Source organism: Typopeltis vanoorti, chromosome 1 (genome assembly GCF_054136105.1).
Source record: "Typopeltis vanoorti isolate ZY-2024b chromosome 1, IOZ_Tvanoo_1.0, whole genome shotgun sequence".
Lineage (NCBI taxonomy): Eukaryota > Metazoa > Arthropoda > Arachnida > Uropygi > Thelyphonidae > Typopeltis > Typopeltis vanoorti.
Window position 1 is genome coordinate 54,887,683 of NC_143549.1, and position 26,940 is coordinate 54,914,622.

The window sequence follows — 26,940 nt, forward strand, 5'->3', positions numbered from 1 at the left end:
GTGAAGACTGGGCGAGGATGTTGGCGACGTCAAGCCTGATGTTATTTGCTATCTCTGGCGCTAAGAGACAAATCCCACATTCGATGTTAAACATTACATCAAGCACCGGCACTTCTTTAGGAGCGACCGCGAAATTGTGGCCAAGGCTCAAGACACCAACGACATTGTCGTTGAGCCTTTTGGAAGATAGGTTAACTACTGTCTGGAGCGGTTGAATATGGAGTTGAGGTTTGGCTTTCACCAGGTTGTTATATTTCTTGATATGTTTATCTTTTATTTTTTGAAATTCTTTCTGTGAGGAAGCTTCTAAGATGCCAGAGAGGATAGATCAAAGTTCTGGGTTAAGTACAGCGGAGAGCTCTGATTGTAAGGAACCAATGGCAATGTTCATCACAGAGAGGGTGGCACGAGTAGCGGCGATTTGGTCTTGCAGCAGTGCAAAGCTGGTGCAGTTATATATGCGGAGGGCTTTTTTGGAATGAAAGTTAATCTTTAGCTTAACACAGTTGGGTATCAAATTAGAATCACAGATTCTAATCATTCATGGTGAAAATATAGCATGCAAATCTAGACAATACGGTAAGTCAAAACTATGACTATCTAGGCAACTAAACAGGTTGGCCTTTTTAAAAAGTTGTCCATTCTACAAAAGATCAGCTCCCTCCTCTCTCAGTGCTTGGAGTTTATAAAGTACCCTGTTCCTGTAAGCTGGCGTGCTTTGGACAGACAGGCAGATCAGTAACCATCTGCCTGGAGGAACACAAGTCATACATATGCAACCATGACTATGGTCAGTCAGGCCTTGCTGACCATGTCTTGGATACAACCCACAGGATCTAATGGAAAAAATCCACCATAGCAAATTAAAAAAAAAGAGAGACTATTCAGCAGCAGCTCTCAGAAATCAACCAAATCTTAATAAATACGGTTGCATTAAGCTTCCTAAGATTTGGGAAACACTTATCACCAGAGGTCCCACCCTACATTGCAGGCCACCTACAACTGCCCTTAGAGGGCGCTCCACCTTGTTAGGACTTTAGTGTCAACCATGGGCTTAGTATTGTTTGTTATTTGTGTTTATGTTACATTAGTATTTTTTGTAATCCCTGAAGATGTCTCAGTGACTGAGACGAAATATAGGAAGTATTAAAATTCTGTTTCAATCCTTTCTGAGTGTTGTAAAAAATCCATTAAGCTTCCAACATGATGTCCTCGCAGCACTTAAGCCTCTACACACGGATCCAGAACATATACTCTTGGTGACAATATAGATGAGTAAAAGTTGCATGTAATGGGCATGTAATCAAGCCTGAAGTGTGATTCTTGTTTGAACAAGACATGGGTTTTCAATGTTTGGCCCTTTCAAAATCATATTTGGATTTCTTGTTTTTTTTTTTTTTTTTTGTAGATATCATGAGGTGAATTTGCTGGCTGTCATTTCGATCATGAGCTGCATGCGTTGTACTTATATAATATTATTATTATAGATATCTCCATGGAGTGTCAAAAGACTCATCATTGGAGACCCACATTAACTGTTATTCACACAATACTTATACCTCTCCTTAAAGTTATTCACTGTTGAAACACATAACTACCCCTGGTAGTTCACTCCACTTATTCGCCAGTTTCCAAGCAAGTGACCTAGTTAGCATACCTTTACTAACCACATTTACACAGTTTCCAGGGATGACCCACTTGCACTCTTCATGTATTGCAAAATTTCTCTTGTATCAATCTTATACAATCCCTTTAATAACTTTGTCATTCGCCCCTCTTCTCCACCTATCAACTAAACTTTGCAATCCACAAACCTTCAATCTATCCTTGCAGAAGCATTCCACAGACCTATCACCAGCTTCATAACTTGTCTCTGAATCTTCTCCACAACACCCTGGTGTCCCTAGAAATGCAAGTGACCAAATCTGTGCATAGTTCAACATGTGGCCATATCATAGCCTTATAAAGAATAATAATAACCTCACTATCTTTACTTGTCACTGTATGCATCATCCAAGGAATCCTTTGATCTATTTTTTCAACTTTTGCAATATATTTTCTGAACTTGACATCTCTATCCACTATTACCTCCAGATCCCTGAAACTTGTCAATTTCCTGTAATCCAGTACCATTAGTATGATACAGTATAGTTTAGGAAGTTGAGGTGGACAATGGCTGTTGAGATTGCTAGTTGGGGTTCTGATAGGAATAACAGTTCTGGCTTAGATGACTATAGGTGGTGTTTGTTGGTAAGAATTAGTTCTTTTGATCATGGAAGACTGATAATTGTTTAGTAAGCAGTGGAAGAGAAGTAGCTTGTAACATGTTAGGGGATAAAAATGGACCAGTGATAAAATTAAATAGATATGCCAGGTTTTGCATATTGTAGGTAATTTTAATTTGGCTATTTTAAATTAAACATCTCTCTCCCTCCCTCCCAATCATCCATACACCTTTTACAAAAAAGTCATACTATGTGTGAATGAAAGTTTTTTTGTGACCAGTAAGATTTCAGTGGCATTTCTGGAACCCTATACACATACATACTTTTTTTTTTTTTTAAACTGCCTTAACTTGTAAAAACCAAGGCTTGAACAGCAAAATTAAAGTTGACAAGAAACGATTATTCCTGTTTAATCCTTTACTCAACTGTAAGCAACTGTTGAGCCTTAATTGCTTTAGTATCCAATATTGCAAAGCATACCACTTCTTGGACTTTACTATGTGTTATGGGAAGGGTCTGAACTAGTCTACACCTACTAGTGTAGACTAGTTCAGACATTTATTGAGATCTCATTAGTGGGAGCCAGACTCAAGAAGATACTAAAGGATGCCAGACATTCAGAACAAAAAATACCAACTTGATCACTCTCCTCTGGATCATCTCCAACAAACTCAAGTAACTAAGTGATCTGAATGGAGAGATAGGGTCTTACGAAGGCTGTATAAAGAGGTATAATAACCTGCTTGTCTCTGCTCTTCATGTTATTATTCAGTAACCAAGTAATCCAATGAGCTGCTTTAGCCACTTTTGCAATATATGCACTCTAAACTTTCACTCCCCATCCACTAACATCTCCAAATCCCTAGCATTATCAACTTCCTCTAGTGGTTACAGCTGGTAAGCTTTTAACCCCAAAATGCATGATCTTACACATTACCACATTAACTATTTATTTACCCAATTTTGCATATTATCTTTATTTTCTGATCCCTTCCTATATGAACAAATATAATTAAATATTAGTGGACCAAGAACAGAACACTCTGGAATGCCACTAGTCACAGGCATTCTCCTCCTGAATAAATCAATTTGATATCGCTCCATCAACCACCCTCTTCTCCACTTCAACTTTATAATCATTCCCATGTGCTGCAATTTACTGATTAGAATTCCGTGCAGTATTCTATCAAAAGCTTTTGCAAAATCCAGCAGTATTTACTAAAATAAAGAGCCAAAAGGATTCAGTTTGGTGATTCAAATTTATATAAAGTAAAGTGGATTTTAAATCCAACATAATTTCAAATCCAAATGTAGAAACTATGAAAGTTTCTATGAAAAAATTAAAAAAAAAAAAAGTTGATTAGAGAGCCTACAGGAATACACAAGCCGGCCTTCATGAGTTGCATTAGCGCTGACCACTTGCCCAAGTATCCATATATTCACCTTCTATTGATCTATTTCGATAAGGTTTCATTGGCCTGACAGCCATTTCGAACTGGTTGGTTCTCTTCAGAGACCAGGCAGAAACCTTAAGAGAGTAAAAACTCGTTTAATACAAAGGAACCCGATGTCAGAGAGGTGTATTTTTCATAAGCGAACTCTCAGTCAGTGCAAAAAGTATTTATTGAAATAGAGCCAAAAGGATTCAGCTCAACCATGCAAATTTATATCAGTGGAAATTCAATCCAACATTATTTCAAAGCTGAATGTAGAAACTGTAGAATCCAGCATTACTATTATTATGGGCTACTCCACAAAGTTCGAAGACTTATCGAGGAAGGTTCTAAACATTGTGCAAAGCACAATCCAACATTTGAGCAGTATCTATCATACTTTGCTTTGAACTCAGTCACAGTCATGGCACCCATTACTGATTGACACCCTATTACACTTATTCAACACTCCAAGCAAAAAAAAAACAGCTCTCGGACTATTGCTAACTATACTCTTGCTCACTTTCTAAGGATGGCCCACAGTTCTCCCACCTACAGACCTGTTCTGAAAAATTTCCTCTGTATCAATCTTGTAAAAACCCTTCAGTAATTTTTATGTCTCAATGATATAACTCCTTTTCTGCCTGTCAATCAATTTCTGTAACCCACAAATATTCAACCTGTTCTCATCAGGTTCATTCCATAGACCCACTACCATCTTGGTCACTCACCTGTGGATCCTCTCCACCTCTTTCTCATCACCAAGAAACCTTGGCAGCCAGATCATACAGTAGTCTTATCAAGGCTTGATAAAGAGGAACAATAACCTACTTGTCAAAGCATTCTTCAGTAACCAAGTACTCTGATGAGCTGCTTTAGCTATGTGCAGGACCGCATTTATACTTTCGCAGGCCCAAGGTCCAACATTATTTTTGAGGCCTCATAATAAGCATTTTTTTAGTTTATTGAAAATAAACTAAAAAAACTAAAAAGTCAACATTTACATAACTCATTTTAAAGCCCAGTGGATGTAGTGTTTGCACACCGTGGCGGTTGACCGCTCGAAGGAAGACAGTTTCGAATCTAGTCTTTGACTAGAAGAAATTTTTCTAAGCCTTTCCCGAATTAGTCAATCTCTGACACAGCAAACGGGTTTTTTCTCCTGGAAACTCTGGTTTTTCGTCCCCTAAACTCAAGAAAATCAACCGTAGAACCCACATTATTTCAGACATTAAATATATTGTGTTAGCGACCGCAAGATGGTGGCACTTGTTGAGCCGTCTCTCTTCACTGCGTGCCACTTAATTAGTGATAGCCTTGGACCAGCTATCTCTGATTGGCTGCCAGTGGAGATTGAACTGCCCACTCAGTCTCCAAAATGTTACATAGGGTTAAATGGCCTTGCCTACTCCCTATACAGGAATAAAAAGGAGTTACCCGATTTTTTTTTTTTTTTTTTTTACAACATTGATATATATATATATATATATATATATATATATATATATTTGCATTTTAAAAAAGTATAAAAATAAATCAGTTCAAATTTAAATGAAAAAAATTAATAACTAAAAGTTTTTTTTTCTGGCTTTGGTTTTAGCAAATATATCTATAATGTCATCATAATTAATCGAGTCCATTACATTTGATTCAATGCCTAATAACGACAGGTCACTTGTTTTGGTACAAGTTGCTTCTTAAATAATTTTTTAGTTGTTTCAACACTGAAAATGAGCATTCAGCACTTGCATTTGAAATAGGCATCATCAAAAATATTTTTAAAATTGTTTCTAAGTTTGGAAAAGTAGACCTTAACCCATCGTTCATAAATTTGTACATATTTTTAATTGAAGAATTTTCTTCCTTTATCATTAAGTACTTAACTTCATCAATAAATTTTTCTGGATCAATATCAGTCTCATAAGTTTGTAAAATTTTATTTATACTAGTCTTGTACTTGTCTTGATATATATCTTTCTTCAAATAAATGACAAACATATCTAATAGCTTTTTGTTCTTTCATTAATTTCAAAAATTAGCTTATCACAAATGACATTGAAAGTGTTCACAGGGAAATTTTCTTTCCCATGTAATATAATCTCATTGTTAGATTGTGAAACTGTCACTCATTTTTTTTTGTTGTTTTTTAATTCTTTCCTTTTCAACTTTAAATTTTGTCTCATCTGTTAATCTTTTTGTTTATATCCACGTTTCAAAGCCAATATCGCGTCAGCTCTTGCAGACCACCTCATTTCACTTAGTCTTTTAACTGTTAAAGAATTTTTTTTCTAAATGTTTAAGGAGTATATCCCATCTTCTTGTTGAAGAAGAAAAATAATTATATACATTTTGAAAAAAACAAAAATATTGCACTGCTTCCAGACAAAATTCCATGGCATAGTTGCCAATTAAATTTAAAGAATGACTAGAGCACGGTATATAATGTGCAGAGAGCAAAGCTATGATACCTTTCATATTGGCAGCGTTATCATAGCTTTGCTCTCTGAACATTTTTATATCCAATGATAATTCTTCTAATTTTTCTAACACTACCATTTCTAAATATAAGGAATTATGTTGTGTAACACTGATGAACCCGATAAATGTTTATCTAATGTCAGAATTTGTGGCAACATAACTAAACATTATAGTTACTTGGTCAGTATGGGCAATATCTGGTATTATTGAATCGAGTATTATTGCAAAAATAAGCAGCTTCCTTAATTTCTGATATCAATATTTCTCTCTTTTTTTTTTTTTTTTTTTTTAGATATTAACTCAATGAATTCATCACAAGTGCAGTAAGAAAGATAATTTGTTCTACCAGAACCACAGTTGGCATACATTTTTATTTGATGTTTTAAAAAATCATCAAATTCACTTAAATAACTTCAGCAAGAATCAGAAAAAATATCATTTGTATTTCTTCGAAATGCCAGTCCTAGTTTACTCAGTAACTTAATGGTAGCTATTATTATTTTTAAAACCTCTCAATAATTTTCTTCAGATCGTATTTGTTTGATCAATTCAGAATCAATTCTACTATTTACAGAACATGATTTTCTTTTGCAATATGTGCACATCACTCGTATATGCTTATATGCTCAGTAGAATGCTCATGATCACATAAGGTTCGTGTTATATTTCCCCAATCATTGAAACCCTTCATTAAACTATTATTTGACTTAGAAAACAATTTACAAACAAAGCAGTAAATTGCTTTGCTGGTTTCTGATAAAATTAGCCACTCTCGTTTCTCCTTCGTATCATTCGCTTTTTTACAATAAAAATGCGATTTCTTTACATTTCTGATATATTCTATTGTGTTCTGTGTATTCTTTTCTTAAAATTTTCGATTTTACCAACATTCTGAGGCATATTTATTAAAAGATGCTCGACAAACTGTTCATTAATAGTAATAAAATGCAGTATACTGCTTTACAAATACTAGCCAAATAACGGTAAATAAACTATCAGTTTAATTACCATTATTTGGAATTCCCTTTACTGTTCTACGATATTTGACCATTTTAGTTTCACCAATTATTTATTGTTTCTCTTCCCAAAAATAAAAACAAATTTCACATGTATAGAATAAATATTAATATTAAAAAACTCTTGGTAATATTAAACCAGAAACGTTGTAAGTCATTTTATATAAATAAATGACTAACTTATATCGATGGATTATAAATAATTATGTAACTTCTGTGATACTTCATATTTGATATTAATTTTTCTAAATAGTTTAAAATCTTTTAATATAATTCTAAATACAGTAAAACCCCTTTTTTTACACTTTTCAGGGGACTGATGGAAAAAAGTGTAAATACCAGGAAATGTAAAAACACATTTAAAAAAAGGCTAAAAGATGACTTACTGCCAGTATGTGAGTCTTCATACTAGATTACAAAATTTAATAACTGAAAATAAATGAATTTACAATTACATCTATCTATTAAAAAAAATCTTTAATTGGCTATTGTTTTTGCTTTTCGTTTTTTTGATTTTACTCTCGTGTTCAAAGACATGGAGAGCCCAAGATCTTTTGCTAAATGCACATGTGTTTCGGCATGCCAATCTACACGTCGCAGAACTGCCATCTTTTCTTCTACCGAAATACATTTTCTGTCTTTTTTCTGCATGTTACTAACATCCCGCAACTTGAAAGCAACTTTCACATGTTAAATTACGTAACAGAAATTCTGTAATATCAATTTGTACTGTGGAAAACTCACGGTATCGCTCATCATATTACTGCTGCAAGCGTGCAAGTCACTGTGATGGCGGAAATGAAACTACAGCCGAAAGCAACACCATATGGGAACAGAAATGCACAGATTTCCGCAGAAATCGATTCGAAAATCAGCATTGCCACCCGAGGTAAAAAAAACACAAATCACGGGAAATAACATCACCATGAAGTTGTTCATCATCATCAAATTCCTGCCATGTACCCTCAAGGGGGTGTACAGGATATGATAGTACTACATGAAAAAAATTACATCATTATTAATTTCCTATCTACAATTTTCCTCCAAATCAGTCTGTTACTTGTCGACTCCAACATTATCAGATGTTACATTTCTATCGTCTAAAGCACTTTGTACCGTATCAATCCACCTATATCTTGGTCTTCCTCTGGGTCGTTTTGCTGCCAACCTGGCAGAGAACACTTGTTTTGCTAATCTTTCCTCGCCCATTCTGTTTAAGTGACAATACCACCTGAGATTAGCTCTGCTAACGCATTCCTGGATGTTGACAATGTCTAGTTCTTTCCTAATATCCTCGTTTTTAATATGATATTGCCACTGATGCCATCTGTTCACGCCTATAATCTTTCTCAGGACTCTCATATCTGTGGTCTCTAGTCTTTGGTCAAGTGTTTTACTTCTGATCCAGCTCTCAGATCCATAAGTTAAAATTGGCTCGAATACTGTCTTGTATACAGCTAATTTAGTGTTTTGGCTAATTTCTCTCTTATTCCATATAAATTTATTCAGTTGACTTCCTACCATACCAGCTTTGTTGATTCTGTTGTCTATTTTCATATTTCATTTAATTTACCACCTTCACAAAAAATCGTGCCTAAGTAGCTGAAATGTTTTACTTGTTCTATCAGTTCTCTATTCACAGTGCAGTTGACATTTCCAATGATTCTGCCTATTTTCATTGTCTTTGTCTTTTTATTGCTGACCTTCATACCATATTTATTACAACAGCTATTCAATTTAGTCAGAGAATCTTGCAGACTTGTAGCAGATTTATTTAGAAGTATAACATCATCCACATAAAGCAAAGAGCTGACATTAACATCTCCAATTTTGATATCATGTTTAATACCACTTTCCTTCATAATGTGATCCATATAGATAATGAATAACAGAAGGGATAATGTACATCCTTGTCTCACACCAGATTTAACATTAAACCATCTTCCTGTACGTCCTTCAATTCTAACTGCTGACTTACAACTCAAATAAAGACTAAGTATTGCTTGATATAATGCACCATTGACACCATATAACTGCAGTGTATCGAATCGCTTCTCTGTTGGCACCTTATCATATGCCTTTTCCAAATCGACAAAACTTAAATACAGATCTTTGTTATATTCCCATGCTTTCTCGACTATTTGTCGTAAAGTGAAGATCTGATCCTGACAGCCTCTATTTGGCCTGAGTCCAGCTTGTTCCTCACCAAGCTTTTCTTCCACAATTCTTCTCAACCATTTCTCAAGTATACTTGCATAGATCTTGCCAGGAACACTCAGTAGGGAAATACCTCTGTAATTCCCACATGCAGTTTTATTTCCCTTTTTATATATGGGTACTATGAGAGCTCTACTCCAATCATCAGGAATTCGTCCCTCTGTCCAGGCTTTCTGAACTATGCAGTGCAGCCACTATAAGACTCTTATACCACCATACTTAAGCATTTCTGGTCGAATATCATCTACTCCTGCTGCCTTTCCACATTACAAGACTTTGATGGCTTTTTCTACTTCAAGTATGGATATGTATTCCTGACTGCATGCCTGGTCAGTGTTTTTTACCACTGTGCTGTCATCACTGCTTGTTTCATTTAGCAGTTTTTCAAAGTAATTACTCCATACTTCAAGGATATCTTTTTCTCCTGTTTTCATGTCACCTTTATCATCTCTAACTCCTTTTACAGCGCTCTTTCCTCCATTCCTAAGCTTCTTCAACAACCTCCAGAATATTTTGCCACCTTCTTGATATTTATTTTCTATATTCTTGCCAAAGTCCTCCCATGACTTTTGTTTAGCTAGTTTTACACACTGTTTAGCTTTCTTACATTTGTCTCTGTATTCTGTAAGAGTAAAAGCTAACTTATTTGCCAGGAACTTTTGATATGCTTTCTTCTTTTCCTTCACTGCCTCTTTAACTTCCTGTGTCCACCAGGGAGTTCTGATTTTTTTATCCTTACAGACAACCTCATCACATGCTTCTCTGGCAGAATCAATCAATGTTTTCTTCAGAGTTTGCCACTGAATCTCTAAGGCTTGATTCCTGTTCTCAAACTCTTTCATTTTTTCTTCAATAATCTTTGTGGATTTTAGTCTACAGTTCACATCTGAGAGCTGCTCAACTTTTATTCGCTTTAAAACTTTCTTACATGTTATTCTTTTCAATATGAAATTCAATTTTATCCTGCTCAAGACTAAATAGTGATCACTTCCAATTTCAAATCCTCTGTACACTCTGGTGTCCTGCACCAGGGAGAAAACATCACTATCAACAATAACATAGTCAATGAGACTTTTCTTATTCCTAGCCTCTTCTCTCCATGTGAATTTGTGCACATTTTTATGTTGGAACATGGTGTTAGTAATAACCAGTCCATGTCCTGAGCAGAAATCCAACAGATATTTGCCATTATTATTAGCTTTGGTCTTTTCTCCAAATTTTCCAAAAATATTTTTGTGTCTCACAATCATTTCCAACTCTGCTATTTAGATCCCCAACAAGGACCAGCTTTTCCTTTTTCATTGTGTCAGTTGTTTTCAATAAAGCCTCAAAAATTCCTCCACTTCTACCTTAGTAGAACCTTCTATTGGACCATAGGGACAAATAAGTCTCCTTGTCTGGTTCCCCATTCTCATATTTGCTCACATTACTCTACTCGAGACTGACTGCCATTCAAGAAGATTAGACTCGTATTTTGTGTTGAATACTATGGCTACTCCTTCTTTTCCTTGATTGTCATTGCCTGAATATAACATTTTGTATTTATTGCTCTCACCAGTTTTTGTCTTTTTTGTTTCAATCACCCCTATTATGTCGATCTGGTACTTATCTAATTCCTCCGCTATTTCTTTGCTATTCAGGCTTCTTATGTTGATAGTACCGATCTTTAACTCTGGTGATGTTCAGTTGGGGTGTGTTTTCAGATTTGTTCCAGTAGCTGACTTTTTGCTGTTCACCCTGGTTCCCTGGCGAAAACAACGGGGGCCTTGTTTAACCGGGCGACGCCCCAGCCGGCATGAAATTTTATCATGTTGTACCATCATTTTTTATTTTGGTTTAACCAATAAGAATACAATTTGGTCGGCTAAATCCCAAATTGCCAGCCTATCCTCGTCTGTTCAGTATCCAAGTAGATACCCAACAGGGTGCACCACGAGAAGGTGAGGATTGGACATTAGGTCAGAAGCCCTGGTCGGTTCTCCGCATTCCTTTAAAGGCTATGTGGAGGTCTCCTCTCAGTTATACAGCTTTGACACTTAAGCACCCCCATGAAGTTGTTAATGGTGGTAAAACAATATATCGTAAGAATAGGCCTTAAGACGGACTAACGAGAAAGTGACGTAAATGGCAGGAAAACATAAATTGCAGGAACGTAAAAACGGGGTTTTACTGTATATATATTATTTACACTTTTAAATATTCCATGTAATTGAATGATAATTAATTCAAAGAAAGATGTCATTAAAATCTATCTGTTAAACATTTCAATTGCAGTGTTGATTGTTGATTTTGGGCACGCTGATTTTGTTTGACAAGCATCATAGTTGCTACAAAAATTCTGAATACCGAAAAAATATTAAACGGTATGGTAATAATTTACTATAGCGATAAGGTTTTTTTTTTTAAAGAATTTAAATGCAACCAAATTAAGCTTGATAATCAAGGTAAAAATAGGAACTTCAACTGCAAAGTTCATATATTCTCACTAAAAATAAAAATTTTGAATTTACCGTAATAAAAATTGTAGCAAAAATCATGGTATTCATGGAATTACAACATAGATCTAAATATAAAACGTTTCAGTTTGCAATAAAATGCATAGTATGCCTCCCTGGTTCCCAGAATGGTTAACGTATCTGTTTTCCAACCAACCAACTTTAGGTGAAAGGTAAAATTTGTTGCCTAGTGCGAGACCACCTTACTTACTGTAGGCCTGGGATTCACATAAAAAGCATATATGTATAAACCGTTAACACCTTTTTTTTTCCCGTATAAGGAGTAGGCGAGGCCGGTTACAGCCCTATCTAACTTTTTGAGATAGGGCTGTAACCGGGTTTTACTGTGTTCAATCTCCACTGGCAGCCAGTCAGAGATAGCTGGCCCAGGGCTATCACTAATTAAGTGCCAGTGAAGAGAGACTGCTCAACAAGTGCCGCCATCTTGTGGTCCCCTAACACAATATATTTAATGTCCGAAATAGTATGGGTTCTATGGTCGATTTTCTTGAGTTTACGGGAGAAAAAAACCCATTTGCCGTGCCAGAGAGTCAGTTCCAACTTTTTCGAACAATTATTAAGATTTATTCAACTCTAGTTTTGATTTTTTTAAGTTGCAGTAATAAGTATAATAATTCCAGCTTTAGTTAAATCGTAGAGGCAATAAATAGTAAAGATAACTTGCTATGGTCGCTAACATCCACTTCTTTACTTGACATTTTACCTAAAATAACTAGAATCTTGATGCACAAAAAATGAACCGAAAATCAATTTAATTTATAAATAATAATAAACTTGAAAATCAAATGCTCTGTTTATGTGATATAGAAACTGCTCTTACCCAACTAATTAACACAAATAGCAGCAGCACACAAAAAAAACCTCCGTTGTCTCAGGAATGTGTTCCAAAATGATCTCAAGTTCAATACTCAGAGATCTGTTCTTTCCTAACAGGATTCTGGGAAATCACAGGGTGAGATATTCTTAAAAATGTTATGGATTAAACTGAACATATATTTAATCTCTGGATTAAACTTCTAAGTCACTCAGTGGTTGGTCAACACAAGTCAAACATTTACTAAGAGAAAATTTCCAGAGAAGGAGATTGGAATTTAGTAATATTGATAAGAACAATAGTCTAAAAGTCCAGGTAATCCAGAAGCGAAAACTGTGACAAAATGAAAGTAGTTTATTTAAGTAAAAACACGAAAATACAACAAATTTATTAAGTATATCTTTATAGAGTTTATAATTAAAAGGACTCTAATAATAATAGATTTCTACAGATGTGTCTCATCTTGTTTTAGTATTATCAAGTTATTCTGAAGCATTATGAATTTTGCTATTTAATTATTATGCCGCTAATATTTCTTCAAATGGGCACTTTTTTTTTTTTTTTTTTTACGACAAAACTGGCTAAGTTATGTTGAATATATCTGTTCGCAAATATACTAAAAACCCTTTGATCTAATAAAAAGAATGCTGATGAAACTTCATCAGCATTCTATCTGTTAAAATGCAATTACCCCACCCCCTCCTCCCCTGCCATTAACGGATTATTGTCTTTATGTGCACTATATTGCTGCCAATTTCATTTACTGTGCTACGATATTTGACCCTTTTTTGCTGCACAATTTATATATTGCGCCTCTTTCCAAAATAAAAACGAATTTCACATGTGCAAAAATAAATAATCAAAATGTTTGTTTGCATTGGAAATATTATGTCAAATATTTATAATTTTTAAATAACATTTATTGAAATAAATGTGACATTTTGCTTTTTTTCTTGCAAAATAAGATTATATGGGTCGCACATTTCAATTTTAAGAACGCTTTTTTTTTCTTTTGAACAACAAATGATGTTAAACTGCATTACTCAGGGTTTCCGATTGCAAGTCTTTTTAATATCAAAAATTTATATCCAATGATATTTTATCAGAGGCTCTTTGCCTTTGTCTTTTGCTTAAAACTACAACAGTACAATTACTTTGGAAAAATAACGAATTCAAATAAAAAAGAAAGTGCACATATGTTATCTAGCAGTATTGTGTGTGTGTGTGGTGATAATTTGGGGTGGGTTAGCCATTAAAGGGGAATTAATTCTCTTATGAAAATTTTGGATATAAAATTTCATTTTTTTTGATGGATGCATACAAATGTTTCGAAAGATGAACTGTAGGGAAAATATCGCTACTTCAAAACTGCTGCACAATATCGAAATTAGCCGAAAATATGTATATAACAGTTGACTTCATAACTGCCATTTATTTCGATTTATAGTGGCTGATTCTGGGGAAACCAAGAAAGTTGAAATGTAAAAGACTACAGATTACGTTAGAAAAATTATGTACTACATGATATGATTCAAAATTTACGTATGATGCTCTATAAAGCAAAATTTAAAAGTGCGAACCTTCGTGCAATCTGTGAACTAACCTTCGAACTAAGATTATGAATAAAAAGGAAAACTTAATTTCGAACAGATGGAGGCTGTATTCATTTTAAGATTCGGATTTTCATGAATTTATAAAAGAATTGTTTGACAAAAATAATTATTTTCATTCAAGTTCTGGTAGAAGTTTAAAATGTGTTGGCTATTAAAATAATTAGCAAAAAACATTTGATAAACATTGATCTTCCAAAGTGATACAATATAAAGTGAAGAAAGTATGAAAGGATCTCTTATTTTGCGCTGTCATTAAAAACTAGAATTATACGATAAAAACAAGCAGCAAAAAATGAATATAACTCATAGATATTCATGATAACTAATAATTAAGGAATTGACAGCGTACACTAGAAATATAAATTAAATAAGCTTTAATATATACTTTCTGATATTTCGGCAAACGTCACGTTGCCATCTTCTTGGGAACTTAATACAAAGACAGGTGCACGCAAGTACTACATAACAGCAAATGAGAACCGAAGCTAGGAAGCAACCGTTTTCCTAAACTCATGATGGTGCCCCTGGCGGACTATGTTGGTAGTTCTTGGCCTTTGGGCTGAAGGTCTTCTGATAAATGTTTCCCAAATTTGGGGCAGTCTCATGCATCCAAATTTGTTGAGGTTTGGCATGTTCCTAAGGGCTGAGACTGATTCCATGAATAGTCTTTCGTATTTAAACTTGCTGCGGTGTATTACTGGCTTTCTTCCATCTTATTCTGTGGCGAGTATCCAGAGCGTGGTCTGCAAGCCCAGAGTGGCTGTACTGGTGAAATTGGATCTAATCCTTGTGTTCTGATATTCTGATATTTGCTGTCCTGCCTGTTTGGCCAAAGTAGGACAATTTACAGCTGCAAGGGACCTGGTATACACCAGGTAGGTCTAGGGGAAGTGGTTGGTCTTTAGTGGAGCGGATAAGGGAAGCCAATTTTCTATATGGTCTGTCACAAGTGGTCAAGTCATGTTTTTTAAGATTTTGTTGATTTTTTTCCGAGGTGCCTCGGATGTAGGGAATGGTGATGGATTTAGAGTAATCTTTTTTTGTGAGGGGGGTTGTGGATAACTGGTTTAAGTATTTTTTGGATTCTTTTTTTTTTTTTTTTTGGGGGGGGGGTAGCCAGTGGCTGAGAAAATGTCATGGATGTGATTTAGTTCAGTGGTTAGGGCTTGATCATTTGAACAGATTATTTTTGTCCTGTCGAATAGTGTCTTAATAACTCCATATTGTTGTGAGGGGGGGGGGGGGGGTTAGGGGATTGTTGATGAATGTATCTGCCTGTATGGGTGAGTTTTCTATAAACTGAGAAAACCAAGGTTCCATCAGGTTGGCGGGTGACTAGTGTGTCTAGGAAGGGGAGGTTATTGTTTTTCTCTTTTTCCAGGGTGAACTTGATTCTAGGGTGTTGGTTGTTTAAGGGTGTTAGGAAGGAGAGGAGTGAATCCGGGCCATGTGGCCAAATAGCGAACACATCATCAACGTAGCAAAGCCATATGGTAGATTTTTGTGGGGCTGAGTTTAAGGCTTTCTCTTCAAAAGTCTCCATAAAGAAGTTGGCCAAGGGTGGGGAAAGTGGTGAACCCATGGCTGTCCCCTCTATCTGTTTGTAGAATTTTTTCTGCCAAACGAAATAGCCCGAGTTCATTGTAAACTGAAATAGGGCTGAGATATCGGGAGGATTAGCTTGGATTAGCTCTAAGGTTTCTTTGAGGAGGGACATTCGTGAATAAGGAGGAGATGTCAAAACTGACCATTATTCCATTATGTTGGAGTGTAAGGTTTTCTATACTGGCTTTGAAGTGGGCCGAGTTTTTTTGTGTGTGATGGTGTGTTGCCAGTATAGTGTGAGAGCGCTTTGGCTAAATGCTTGGCTAGTTTGTAAGTGTGGGATCAATGCCATCCACTATGGGATGTAATGGCACATTTTCTTTATGTATTTTTGGGAGCACATATATGTGGGGGGGGGGGTCTAGAGTTATATGGTTTTAGTCTGTTGGTAATCTCCACAGGCCAAGATGTGACCTTCTTAAGGAGCCTATGGAGTTTTCTAATTTGAGAGTTGGTGGGATTGTATTCAATAAGGAGGTAAGTGGCTCAATCTAATAGTAAAGCCTTAAGCTTACCTGTGTAGTCATTAAGATTGAGTACCACAGTGGCGTTCCCCTTATCCACTTTGGTGATAACTATTTCTTTGTTTTTCTTCAATTCTTGTGGTGACTTGTATTCCCTAATGGATATGTTGGTTTTTGGAGGTTTTGCTTTTGTGAGAACACAGGCTACATCCAATCTAACATCGTTGGCGATGTGGTTTAGAAGGTGGCAAATCCCGTGTTCAATTTGGATCATTAATTCCTCGGCCGGTAATTTCCTAGGAGCAATGGCGAAGTTGTGACCACATGACAGAGCGTTGAGTGCTTCAGGCTTCAAGATAACCGAAGAAAGGTTAACTACAGTGTTGGTTTGTAGTTTAGGTTTGGATGCCGAGTTCTTTATCAAACTTATTGATGTGTTGACTCCGTATTCGTTCGAATTCTTTATTAGCCGCTATACACGAGACGTCATGTAGGACTGACCAAAGCTCGTGATTAAGTGTATTTGAAAGCTCATTTTCTAGCGCTAAAATAGCTCTGTTTATGTCAGCTAGGGAATCGCGTATAGTGGCAATTTGCTCCCGAAGTAAAGCCTGGCTCGCCCGGTTGTAGATACGCAGAGCTTTCTGTGAACAGAAGTGGTGTTTAAATTTTACACAGACTTGATTATCCTGGCAGCGTTTTAGGAATAGTGTATGCTGTCAATTCCTTAATTATTGGTTATCATGTTTAACCAGCATATAAGCCTCTCTACAAGAATCATAGGTATTCAGTCTGATATAACTTAGATTCTGGTTACCGAGCAAACGGCAAGCAACTGTACTTCTTGCTGTAGACAACTGAACATAGCTACTATGTATAGGCCAGGTAATCTAGTTAAGTGTTCTTTTCAGCGTGAAGGATTATTGCCCCTTCTAATGGACATGATGATCAAACTGCACTTCTTATCCATGTTCTTTCAACAGGTGGACAGAATATTATCCAGGTTTGCTGGACGTGTATATATGTCCAGCAAAGAAATAGAATGTTACATACATGAATTTTATGGAATACAGGAGTTCCTGTTAGTTTTATATTCTAAGGAAAGAACAATGCATTTCAAATGGAAGCGTGAGGCCTCACAAATTTTTCAGTGGCCTCTAGTTTTTATATTAATGATTTAATATTTAAAAATAAGTATTTTAGTTTGCAACTATAACTATGCTGTTTTTTTTTGTTCTTTGTGAGGAGTAAGATTTTAAAATGTGGCCCCCAACTTGTGCCTCATGCGCCTAATGGTAAATGCGGCCCTGGCTATGTGTCCTCTAAACTTCATCAGTTTCTTGGTGTATGCTTCCATTAATGTGGTATACATCTGGTAATTTTGACCCAAAATGCATCTTACACTTTGCCACATTAAACTGATATCATTCTGCTTGGCCCAGTATGCCAATCTATCCAAATTACCCTGCAAAAGTTGACATCATCTGTATTAACCTATTGCTCTACCCAACTTTGTATCATAAGCAAAAAACTGAACAGTTCCTCTCAGATCCTTTCCTATATCATTAATGAACAAATTAAGCAATAGCAGTCCAAGAACAGAGGCTTGTGGCACTTCGCTAGTCACCAGCATTCTTCTGGATTCTACTACTGAATAAAATATTCTGATATCTCACCATCAACCACCCTCTTAATCCACCCTAACAACCCAATATCCATCCCCACGTGCTGTAGTTCATTGATTAGAATTCCATGCTGTATCCTGTCAAAGGCTTTTGCAAAGTCCAGCAGTATCACTGTAAACCTTCATCCAGTTCAGCTCTCACTATTATAAAACGTGAGCAAGTTACTGAGGCGAGAACGTCTCTTCACAAAACCATGTTTTCCCCCATACAGTATCCCATTTCCATCTATTCATGCTGTATTTTGTTCTTGACCAACTTCTCAAGTACCATGACAACAACTCCTGATATGCTGATTGGTCGATAATTTGCTACATCAGCCCCAGAGCTCCCTCCATGCAATGGAACTACTTCTGGAGCTGGTATAACATCAATCCCATAGCTGTATTCACATCAAGGTTCTGTAATAAGCTATGCATCTCCAGTTCATTTACCCCAGTTTCCAAATAAGCCTTTGTCCATCTTGAAGACAGGCAAAGGTTATATATACTATACTCTTGCAAAGAATTCAATTAGTAATTCTACTATTGCACCTGATTCAGTTACCTCCCTACCATTGGCATTCATTAAAATCATTCTGCCATAAATGTGCTTCCTTTTATTTGCAATACACCGAAAGAGATTATGATTTGGGATTATGTTTGGCCTGCACTGCAAATTTCCTTTCATACTTTGCCTTTTTTACCATACTAGTTACTCTTCTGTCCTGTGCTTTGTACTGCTGAGGTGCCTGCTGGTCACCTTTCTCCTTGAATTTCCTTCACAATTTTTTTTTTGTAGTTCCAATCCCCCATTTAATTCCCACTTGATTTTTTGTCCTGACTCTAAGTATGCAAGTGTGCTGTTATTTTTCTCAAAACACTCCTTTACCACTTCTCATGCACTATCAACACTCAGCCCTTGTAGTTTCACTTGGCATGATAATGATCCAAGCAATTTCCTAAGCTTGCTATACTTACCACCCCTTCATTTTCACATATACTCTACTCTCTCTCTCTCTCTGTCTCAACTGAAGATTCCACACATTTAGTCATTTCCAGGTCAAAACTGGTAGCCTCCGAAGAAGCTCTTTCTCAGAAAGACCTGGGTTCGATTCCTCAGTGATGAGAGGAACCTTCATCTGGTCTCTTTCGATGAAAGGTGAGTTAGCCGGTCTCATACGGAGGTAGGGTGTTTTTTCACCCAGAAACTTGGATTATTTTGTCCTCAGAATGTGAACACACATGGATTACAGTCATGAATATGCCCTAGCTATATGCTAGTCCCGAGTCTGGATAAAATTGAGGAAGCTGGGGGAAAGCAATGGTGAACTACCCTGCAAAAAATCTCACTAGGAACACTTTGTGGACAATGCCTACAAAGTCACCTAAGGTCAAAAACGACTGAAGGAAAAAACCACCACCAGCTCAAAACCACATGATCACCCTCACCAATGAGTAGCAATGTGGTCACTATTCTCCAATGCAATTACTAGATCTAGCATTAGTACATTCTATCACATGCTGCCTATCAGGTAATTATACCTTAGTAATGGCATAAATTCAATTTCTTCCTCCCATGTATCCTCTTCTCCTTCTGATCTATGTTCCATAGTTGAAGCCCCCCATTATAATTACCAGCCTCCATTCAGTTTATTTGCTGATAATATACACTATCCCCATCATTCTGCTGGTCACTATCTTACACTAGATGGCCTCAAATGTGCTATTTTCACTGGCCTGCAGTTGAACTTCTACTCTCTTTAGTTGCAGTTCTTCAGCTATCATCAATAGTACTCTTTCCCCATTCTTTTCTCTCTAGCCTCCCGAACACACTTATCCTTCACATTCTTTTCCACTAACTATATCATCTTTTGTCAGCCATGTCTCACTAATGCCAGTAACCTTTGGCCAGGATGAACTATCCAATGCCAAAAAGTCATCCCCCCCCTCCAGTTTTGCATGCTTCTGCTATTAGTGTACATAAAGTGCAAAAGTCCATTAGGCCCACCGCTGTCCTGAAGCTTTATACTAATTACCCCATTCTGGTTTGTTACCCACAGTGCTAACTCAGACATTAACAGTAATTATTACTAATAATGAGTATAATTACATTATGTTGAAGAGGTTTTTCATAAAATGGTGGGAGAACGAGGTTATTCGAAGGATGTGAGTAAGAAGCAGGTTTTTGCATGACAGTTGTGAATGATTGGAATGCACTGCTTGAGTGTGGTGTCTCTAGAGAATTTGAATGTATTTAAAGCATAGTATGATTAGCAGCGTGCATGACAAAGGGGGCCTCTCGTGATAATGACTTCGGGGGGGTCTTGGGATGATGATAATACAAATTGGTTCTAATGAAATATCTAAATCAATGTTATAGGAGGTTCTTCTATTGAAAGTGCACTTTTGAAAAATAATATTTTTAAAAAAGAAACATACAAAAGACCAGTCAAGTACATTTTACAATACCCTTAGTGCAAATTGTATATAAATAGAAATGACAACAGAGGATCACTTATTATTACCAGAGACCTGAAGGGAGTCAAATATTCATAAACACCAGCTGTTATAGCTTTTCCTGAATTCAGTCATTAACTATGCTCACCACTTTCCAAGACAATATATTTCAATCGTGACCACTCAGATAAAATTCTTGACTGCATTCAATCTCAAGGGATGTCTTCTCCCTAAGCTCCATAAAACAAAAATTCCCCTCTACTGGCATCCTGTATGATTCTTTCTGATATCTGCAGGTCTATCTTGTCAACACATGCTTTTCATATCAGTTTTCAAAATGCAGGTCTCACTAATGCCAACAATCTGAGGTCACAAAGTATTCATTTGTTTCTGATATTCTTAATATTTGTGTAAAGACAAGTCACCACCGTGTTTTTGGTACACTCACTCTGTAGTCATATGACCAAGATGGACAACCTGCAGATCCATTCATATCAGATGCCTAACTTATCTTGATATCCTTGCACATACTAAATCCAAACGATTTAGTATGTGCAAACTGTATAACTGTTGCACATTTTCATAGATTCTCATCATATCTTTCCATTATGATTCTAGTTTCTCTGACTAATTCTCTGGTCTCATACCAATAAATAATTTCTCCAGACCAAATGCATTAAGGTGCAGCCCATCCCTCTTATATAAATCCATTCTTCCTCAAACTTTCTCTACACATTCCAAAAGCTTGCAACCATTCTGTCTGCACACTGAATCATTTGTCGCCAAAGACTTTCTTAATGTAGTCACAATTTTCACATGTTAAAGATACCAAGAAATTATATACTTGGTTTTATTCCTATTTTCCCAATGAAGCAAAACAATATTTTGCATGTAAAATATATTCACTCTCGTAGATAGGCTTATACGTTGGTTATGCATTTCTAAATAACTTAGGGAATTGAAACAACGTAGATACGTTTGGCAAGGAAAATTCTACAAACAAATAGAGGGGACAGCCATGGGCTCACCACTCTCCCCACCCTTAGCCAATTTCTTTATGGAGACCTTTGAGGAAAAAGCCTTAGCCTCTGCCCCACAAAAACCAACCATATGGCTTCGCTACATTGATGATGTGTTCGCTATTTGGCCACATGGCTCTGAAACACTCCTCTCCTTCCTCACACACTTAAACAACCAACACGCCAGAATCAAGTTCACCTTGGAAAAAGAGGAAAACAACTGCCTCCCCTTCCTAGACACACTAGTCACCCGCCAGCCTGATGGAACTTTGGTTTTCTCAGTTTACAGAAAACCCACCCATACAGGCAGATACATCCACCAACAATCTCACCCCCCCCCCTCACAACAATATGGAGTGGTAAAAACACTATACAACAGGGCTAAACTAATCTGTTCTAACGACATAGCCCTTAACACTGAACTAAATCACATCCTAAACACTTTCTCAGCCAATGGCTACCCCCCCAAAAAATATTAAAACCTACAAACCACAGCCCCCCTCCTCCACAAAAAAGATTACTCTAAATCCATCATCATTCCCTACATCCGAGGCACCTCAGAAAAAATTACCAAAATTCTAAAAAAACATGACCTCACCTCCTGTTACAGACCTTACAGAAAATTGGCATCCCTTATCCGCTCTACCAAAGACCAACCACTTCCCCTAGACCTACCTGGTGTATACCAGGTCCCTTGCAGTTGTAAACTGTCGTACTTTGGCCAAACAGGCAGGACAGCGAATATCAGAATTTCTGAACACAAGGACTACATCCGGTTTTACAAATATAGCCATTCTGGTCTTGCAGACCATGCTCTGGATACTCGCCACAGAATACGGTGGAAGAAAGCAAAAATAATACACCGGAGCAAATATAAATTCGAAAGATTATTTATGGAAACAGCCTCTGCCCTAAGAAACTCTCCAAACCTCAACAAATTTGGTTGTATGCGACTGCCCCAAATTTGGGAGGCATACATCAGCAGACCTTCAGCCCAACGGCCAAGAATGCCTACTTAGCACACCAGAGGGCACCATCAGGACTTCTAGGAGAAAGATAGCTTCATATCTTCATTTCCAGTTACTGTATTGTTAGGGCCTGTGTGCTCCTGCCTTTCTGTAAGTTCCTTTAGAAAATGGCAATGAGACATTGCCGAAATATCGGAAATATCTATTAAAGTATTATTTAATTTATATTCGTATCTACGTTGTTTCAATTCCCTAAGTTATTTAGAAAAAATAAAATAAAATATATTCACGTATATGAGCTACTTGTGTATGTATGTATGTGTGTATATATATATATATATATATAGAGAGAGAGAGAGAGAGAGAGAGAGAGAGAGGCTAATGACCTCTTATCACTTGCTATAGTATCACTTCTGTTGTTCTATTATGTGATTTGAGATCCCATAATGCAAAGCACATCCCCTTTTGGACATGTATAAGCTATGCATGATGGGAAGGACCACTATACAATTCTCTATATGCAAGTAGCTCAGACATGAATATATTTCATGTGCAAAAGATTGTTTTGCTTCCTTGGGAAATAGGATTAAAACCAATTATATAATTTCTTGGTATCTTTAACATATAATAAACCCAAGGAAAAAACTATTCATAATTTTCACTTTCTCACTCTTCACTCTTCTAATTTCTTCCAAAACTCCTTTCATCTCTCTCATACTGTACTTATTGCTAATTAAGTCATTTATTATATTCTACAAGAACTACAATCTTTTACTTTTCTATTTTTAAAATGCATTTGTTTTTTTGAATTAACAAATAGAAAATTCAAAGTAGCAATACAGAGTCATGATGGTATGTTTTATAATTGAATCACTGTTCAATATAATATCCTCTTTTTTAAATCTACTTTACTTACCTGAGTGTTACATAATATCTTATACTTGCTTTAGTACCTCACTTTTTATTTGCTGCTTAAATGTTTGGTCTTCCTATGCCTCTCTAATCATTTTTTTGATTTTCTAAATTCCCACATCTAATAATGTTAGTCTTATGATTTTGAAAGTTAATTCATTCTCAATGTGCTCATTAATTTAAATAGTGGCATGTTTCAGTTGATTAAGGCAAGCCTCTTTGTTCTCAAATAACTTTTTTAAAATTATGGCAGAAGCAACTAAAACTATGAGGCCAATATAATATGCATGTTATTCAAATACTCTTTTGGCTAATTTGCCTGTTTTACAGGATGAAAAAACTCTGATATATGAGGCAGACTAATGCACTAAAGTGAAAGCCCTAAGAGGTTTTCTCTATCCTAGATGAGATCCAAACACAGGTTCTCCTAACCTAATGGCACTGTTATCACTTACTAGGTAGAGACTCACTTCTGTTCAGTTTGAAAACATCTGGAAGACATATCAGCAAAGGAAACTGCTGATAGTTATGCACTTCCTAACCACAAGCAATAGCTGTTTATTGCTAGCAGTAGTCTAAAGAATATCATGGTGAACAATACTTTTTGTTTACAGGAAGAACCTGTATTTTAAAACCTGTTGATGTGACCAAAAAGTTTAACTGATGCGAAATTTTTATTCCTTTTATTCATAAAAAGATAAGCCTTTACAGACTATATTTTCATGCTTGTTCCCTTATTAGAAGATTCCTAAGAAGCTTTGGAACAGATATTTTTCCATTTCAAAAACTGAATTTCTTGAAAACTATAAAGATAAAGGGCTAACGCAAAGCAGGATATTGATTCATTTTTAAAGCCACTAAACAATGGAATGTATCAATACCAACAGCTAATGGAAAGTACTAATATCTTGAACTGATTGGGTTAAAGAAAACATATTTTTAGGTCATTCAAAACATTTGAGTACTTAATTTCATGTTTTCAATTTCTCATCAGATGCAGAAAGCTACCTTCATGCAATATTCCAACTTCTTAGTTCCACAATGGTTAAATATTTTGCTCTATCATCAGTGTCATTTAACAATGTATATGACATATCATTAACAGCTACTACACTTCAGATGGATGCTTCTGACAGGTTTAAGGTTCAAGTGCAATTTAAAGATGATACAACTAAGGCTACAACACCAGTACATTATGTCTGTTAACTGCATTCTAACCAGTCTGTGTTTTTGTTTAAGAGATGAAAATCCCTTCCATCTCTGTATGAGATCTGCTACATCACTGCCTGAGAGGCCCTGATATTGTCCTTCCTTTTAAAGGATACTTGCATATCCCTCACATAACTAGGCCACATTATTGGTATAGTAATGTTAACACATGCAGCAAAATAGTTACTGAGAAAAAAAAGTCTAATTTGGATATTAACCCTAGGGCACTGAGTTAAACATTTAAAAAAAAAAAAAAATGACAATCTGATTCTTCAAAATTATCCAAGTACCTTCAGAGATGACATTACTTATTCTGTGGAATAGTTGTCAAATGCCTAGCAAATTTGGCATTGCAAAACACCCAAGTCAAAACATATGAAGTCTATCAAGGCTTCTGATTCTTATCTTGCTATTATTTGCATCTTAATTATTAGCCCTATTAGTGTTTATCTGAACTGGAGACATCTTCCAAACAAAGGCTATAACTGTGAACCAAGTATACTTAACGTGAATTATGACACTGCTGTGCAACAAACCTATTTGTTGGAAGTTTTTACCCCTTGGTTATACTATAAATTAAAGATGCCAAGAAGTTATATTCTTGGTTTAATCCTTTATCTAAGTGTAAGCAAACAAAGACTGTGCAAAGATTATAAAGTAACTTCATAAACTATAGATGAGTTACCCAGTCCTGAAGTTACTTCAGGCGCAAACTTCGTTTGCTTGGATAAAAGATTAAACCAAGAATATAATTTCTTGGCATCTTTAATTTAAAAGACCTGTTTGTAAAGCTAATAAGATATGAACATGCTTTTATTAAGCAATAAGTATATTGAGCAATATGAGCGCCAAAAAGTATATATATATATATATATATATATATATATACACACACACACAGAATATAATCGAGTTATCTACTGTTACTTTTTACGAAGCAGTAAGGTAATAAAGAAAGACACAATAATACTGATTTACAAAATAACTGCGTTAAAGCAGTTTGGTACACATCTTTCTGCAGGAATATTATGTCTGTCTCTCCATCCTTAGAGAATGGGCGGATAAACTAAGGTCCACATTCCCCACCCAAATTCGCTATCCATACAATTGATAATTAACATTTACAGGTTTTCATATTCTTCGTAAATTTTTCCTCTTTAAACTAATTAAGACTTGATAATTTATATGATTCATATTTTGAAGGTACAAGAATCACACAATACTATTAATATGTCGTTTGCATTTTCTCCCCCGTTTTAGAAAAGGAAAGGCAAGTTCATGGCAAAATGCAGACATTAATATATAAGGTTCATATTGCAGTATATTACTCACAACCATAATTGAATTGGGAATGATTAAATCAAATTTAAAAAAAAAAAAAATTTAAAACCAAAAACTATGCCACTTGCATACATTCGTAATTAGATGAACAAACTGACAACCGATTATATATACTCAAAACAGTAGTTGACACAACAGTCAAGCAAAATATCTAGCAGAATCTCAATTATTCTTTTAAAATCGTTTACAAATTTCTTTAAACTCAAAACCACTGAAACATAATCATTCAGATATACTTACTTTCTGTAACCTCCTCGTGGCTGCCATGTTGAATATTTCTAGACGTGACGTCAGTGCATAATTCCAAGTATTGAAATATCTCTAATAATAAGAGGCCAAAAATTACTTATTCATATTTGAACTTTATAAAGATATTCTCCAAAATATATCCTAGTACCAGGCAGGTCAATAGTTCTCATTTCTAATATTACTCATCAAAAATATTTCAAAATTTATTACTGTCAGTATATCATAACGTTTTATTATTCCTATAATTATCTCTTCCACAAACACAAAAATATACCAAATGATGTCAGCTGCATATAAATTTTTGGAAACTGTCTCACCCGCCCCCCCACACACACACTCATTCATATCACGGGAAAGGTTGACCAAAGTACTCCCGAAATATATTGGTCCTGTTCCGCTTATAAAGTCTAAAGAAGAAATTGAAACAGCTGTTAAAAACCTGACTCAACAAATTAACACAGTCTTTACAGAAGTCATGCTCTCAAGCCCAACCACATGTCAGAAGATATCATGAACTTGACCAAGGAGAAAAATAAGGCTAGAAAAAGGTTTCACAATACCCGCGCACCACAAGACAAACGAATCCTGAATAGACTCAATTCTGCAGTGAGAGATGTCCTTAAAGCACATAGAAGTCAATTTTAGGAAGAAAGATTGACTTCTATCTCTTCTGACAATCGATCCATTTGGATTCTAATCAGAAAGATCAAAAACAAAAAACAAATCTCTTTCCCCCTCTAA

At 35.8% G+C, this 26,940-nt stretch overlaps 1 protein-coding gene across 2 annotated transcripts in view; it reads right to left on the bottom strand.

Moving 5' to 3' along the window:
- Nucleotides 1-26,247, bottom strand: part of Ubc10 (ubiquitin conjugating enzyme 10) — a 114,175-nt gene extending 87,928 nt beyond the window's left edge. Inside the window, exon 1 of one of the 2 annotated variants that reach the window (XM_090390459.1) lies at nt 26,191-26,247. In XM_090390459.1, the coding sequence (XP_090246585.1) occupies nt 26,191-26,217 (27 nt within the window). In that variant the 5' untranslated portion in view covers nt 26,218-26,247. The remainder of the gene's footprint in view (nt 1-26,190) is intronic. The other variant, XM_090390454.1, reaches the window with a different exon arrangement.
- Between the last annotated feature and the right edge of the window lie 693 nt (nt 26,248-26,940).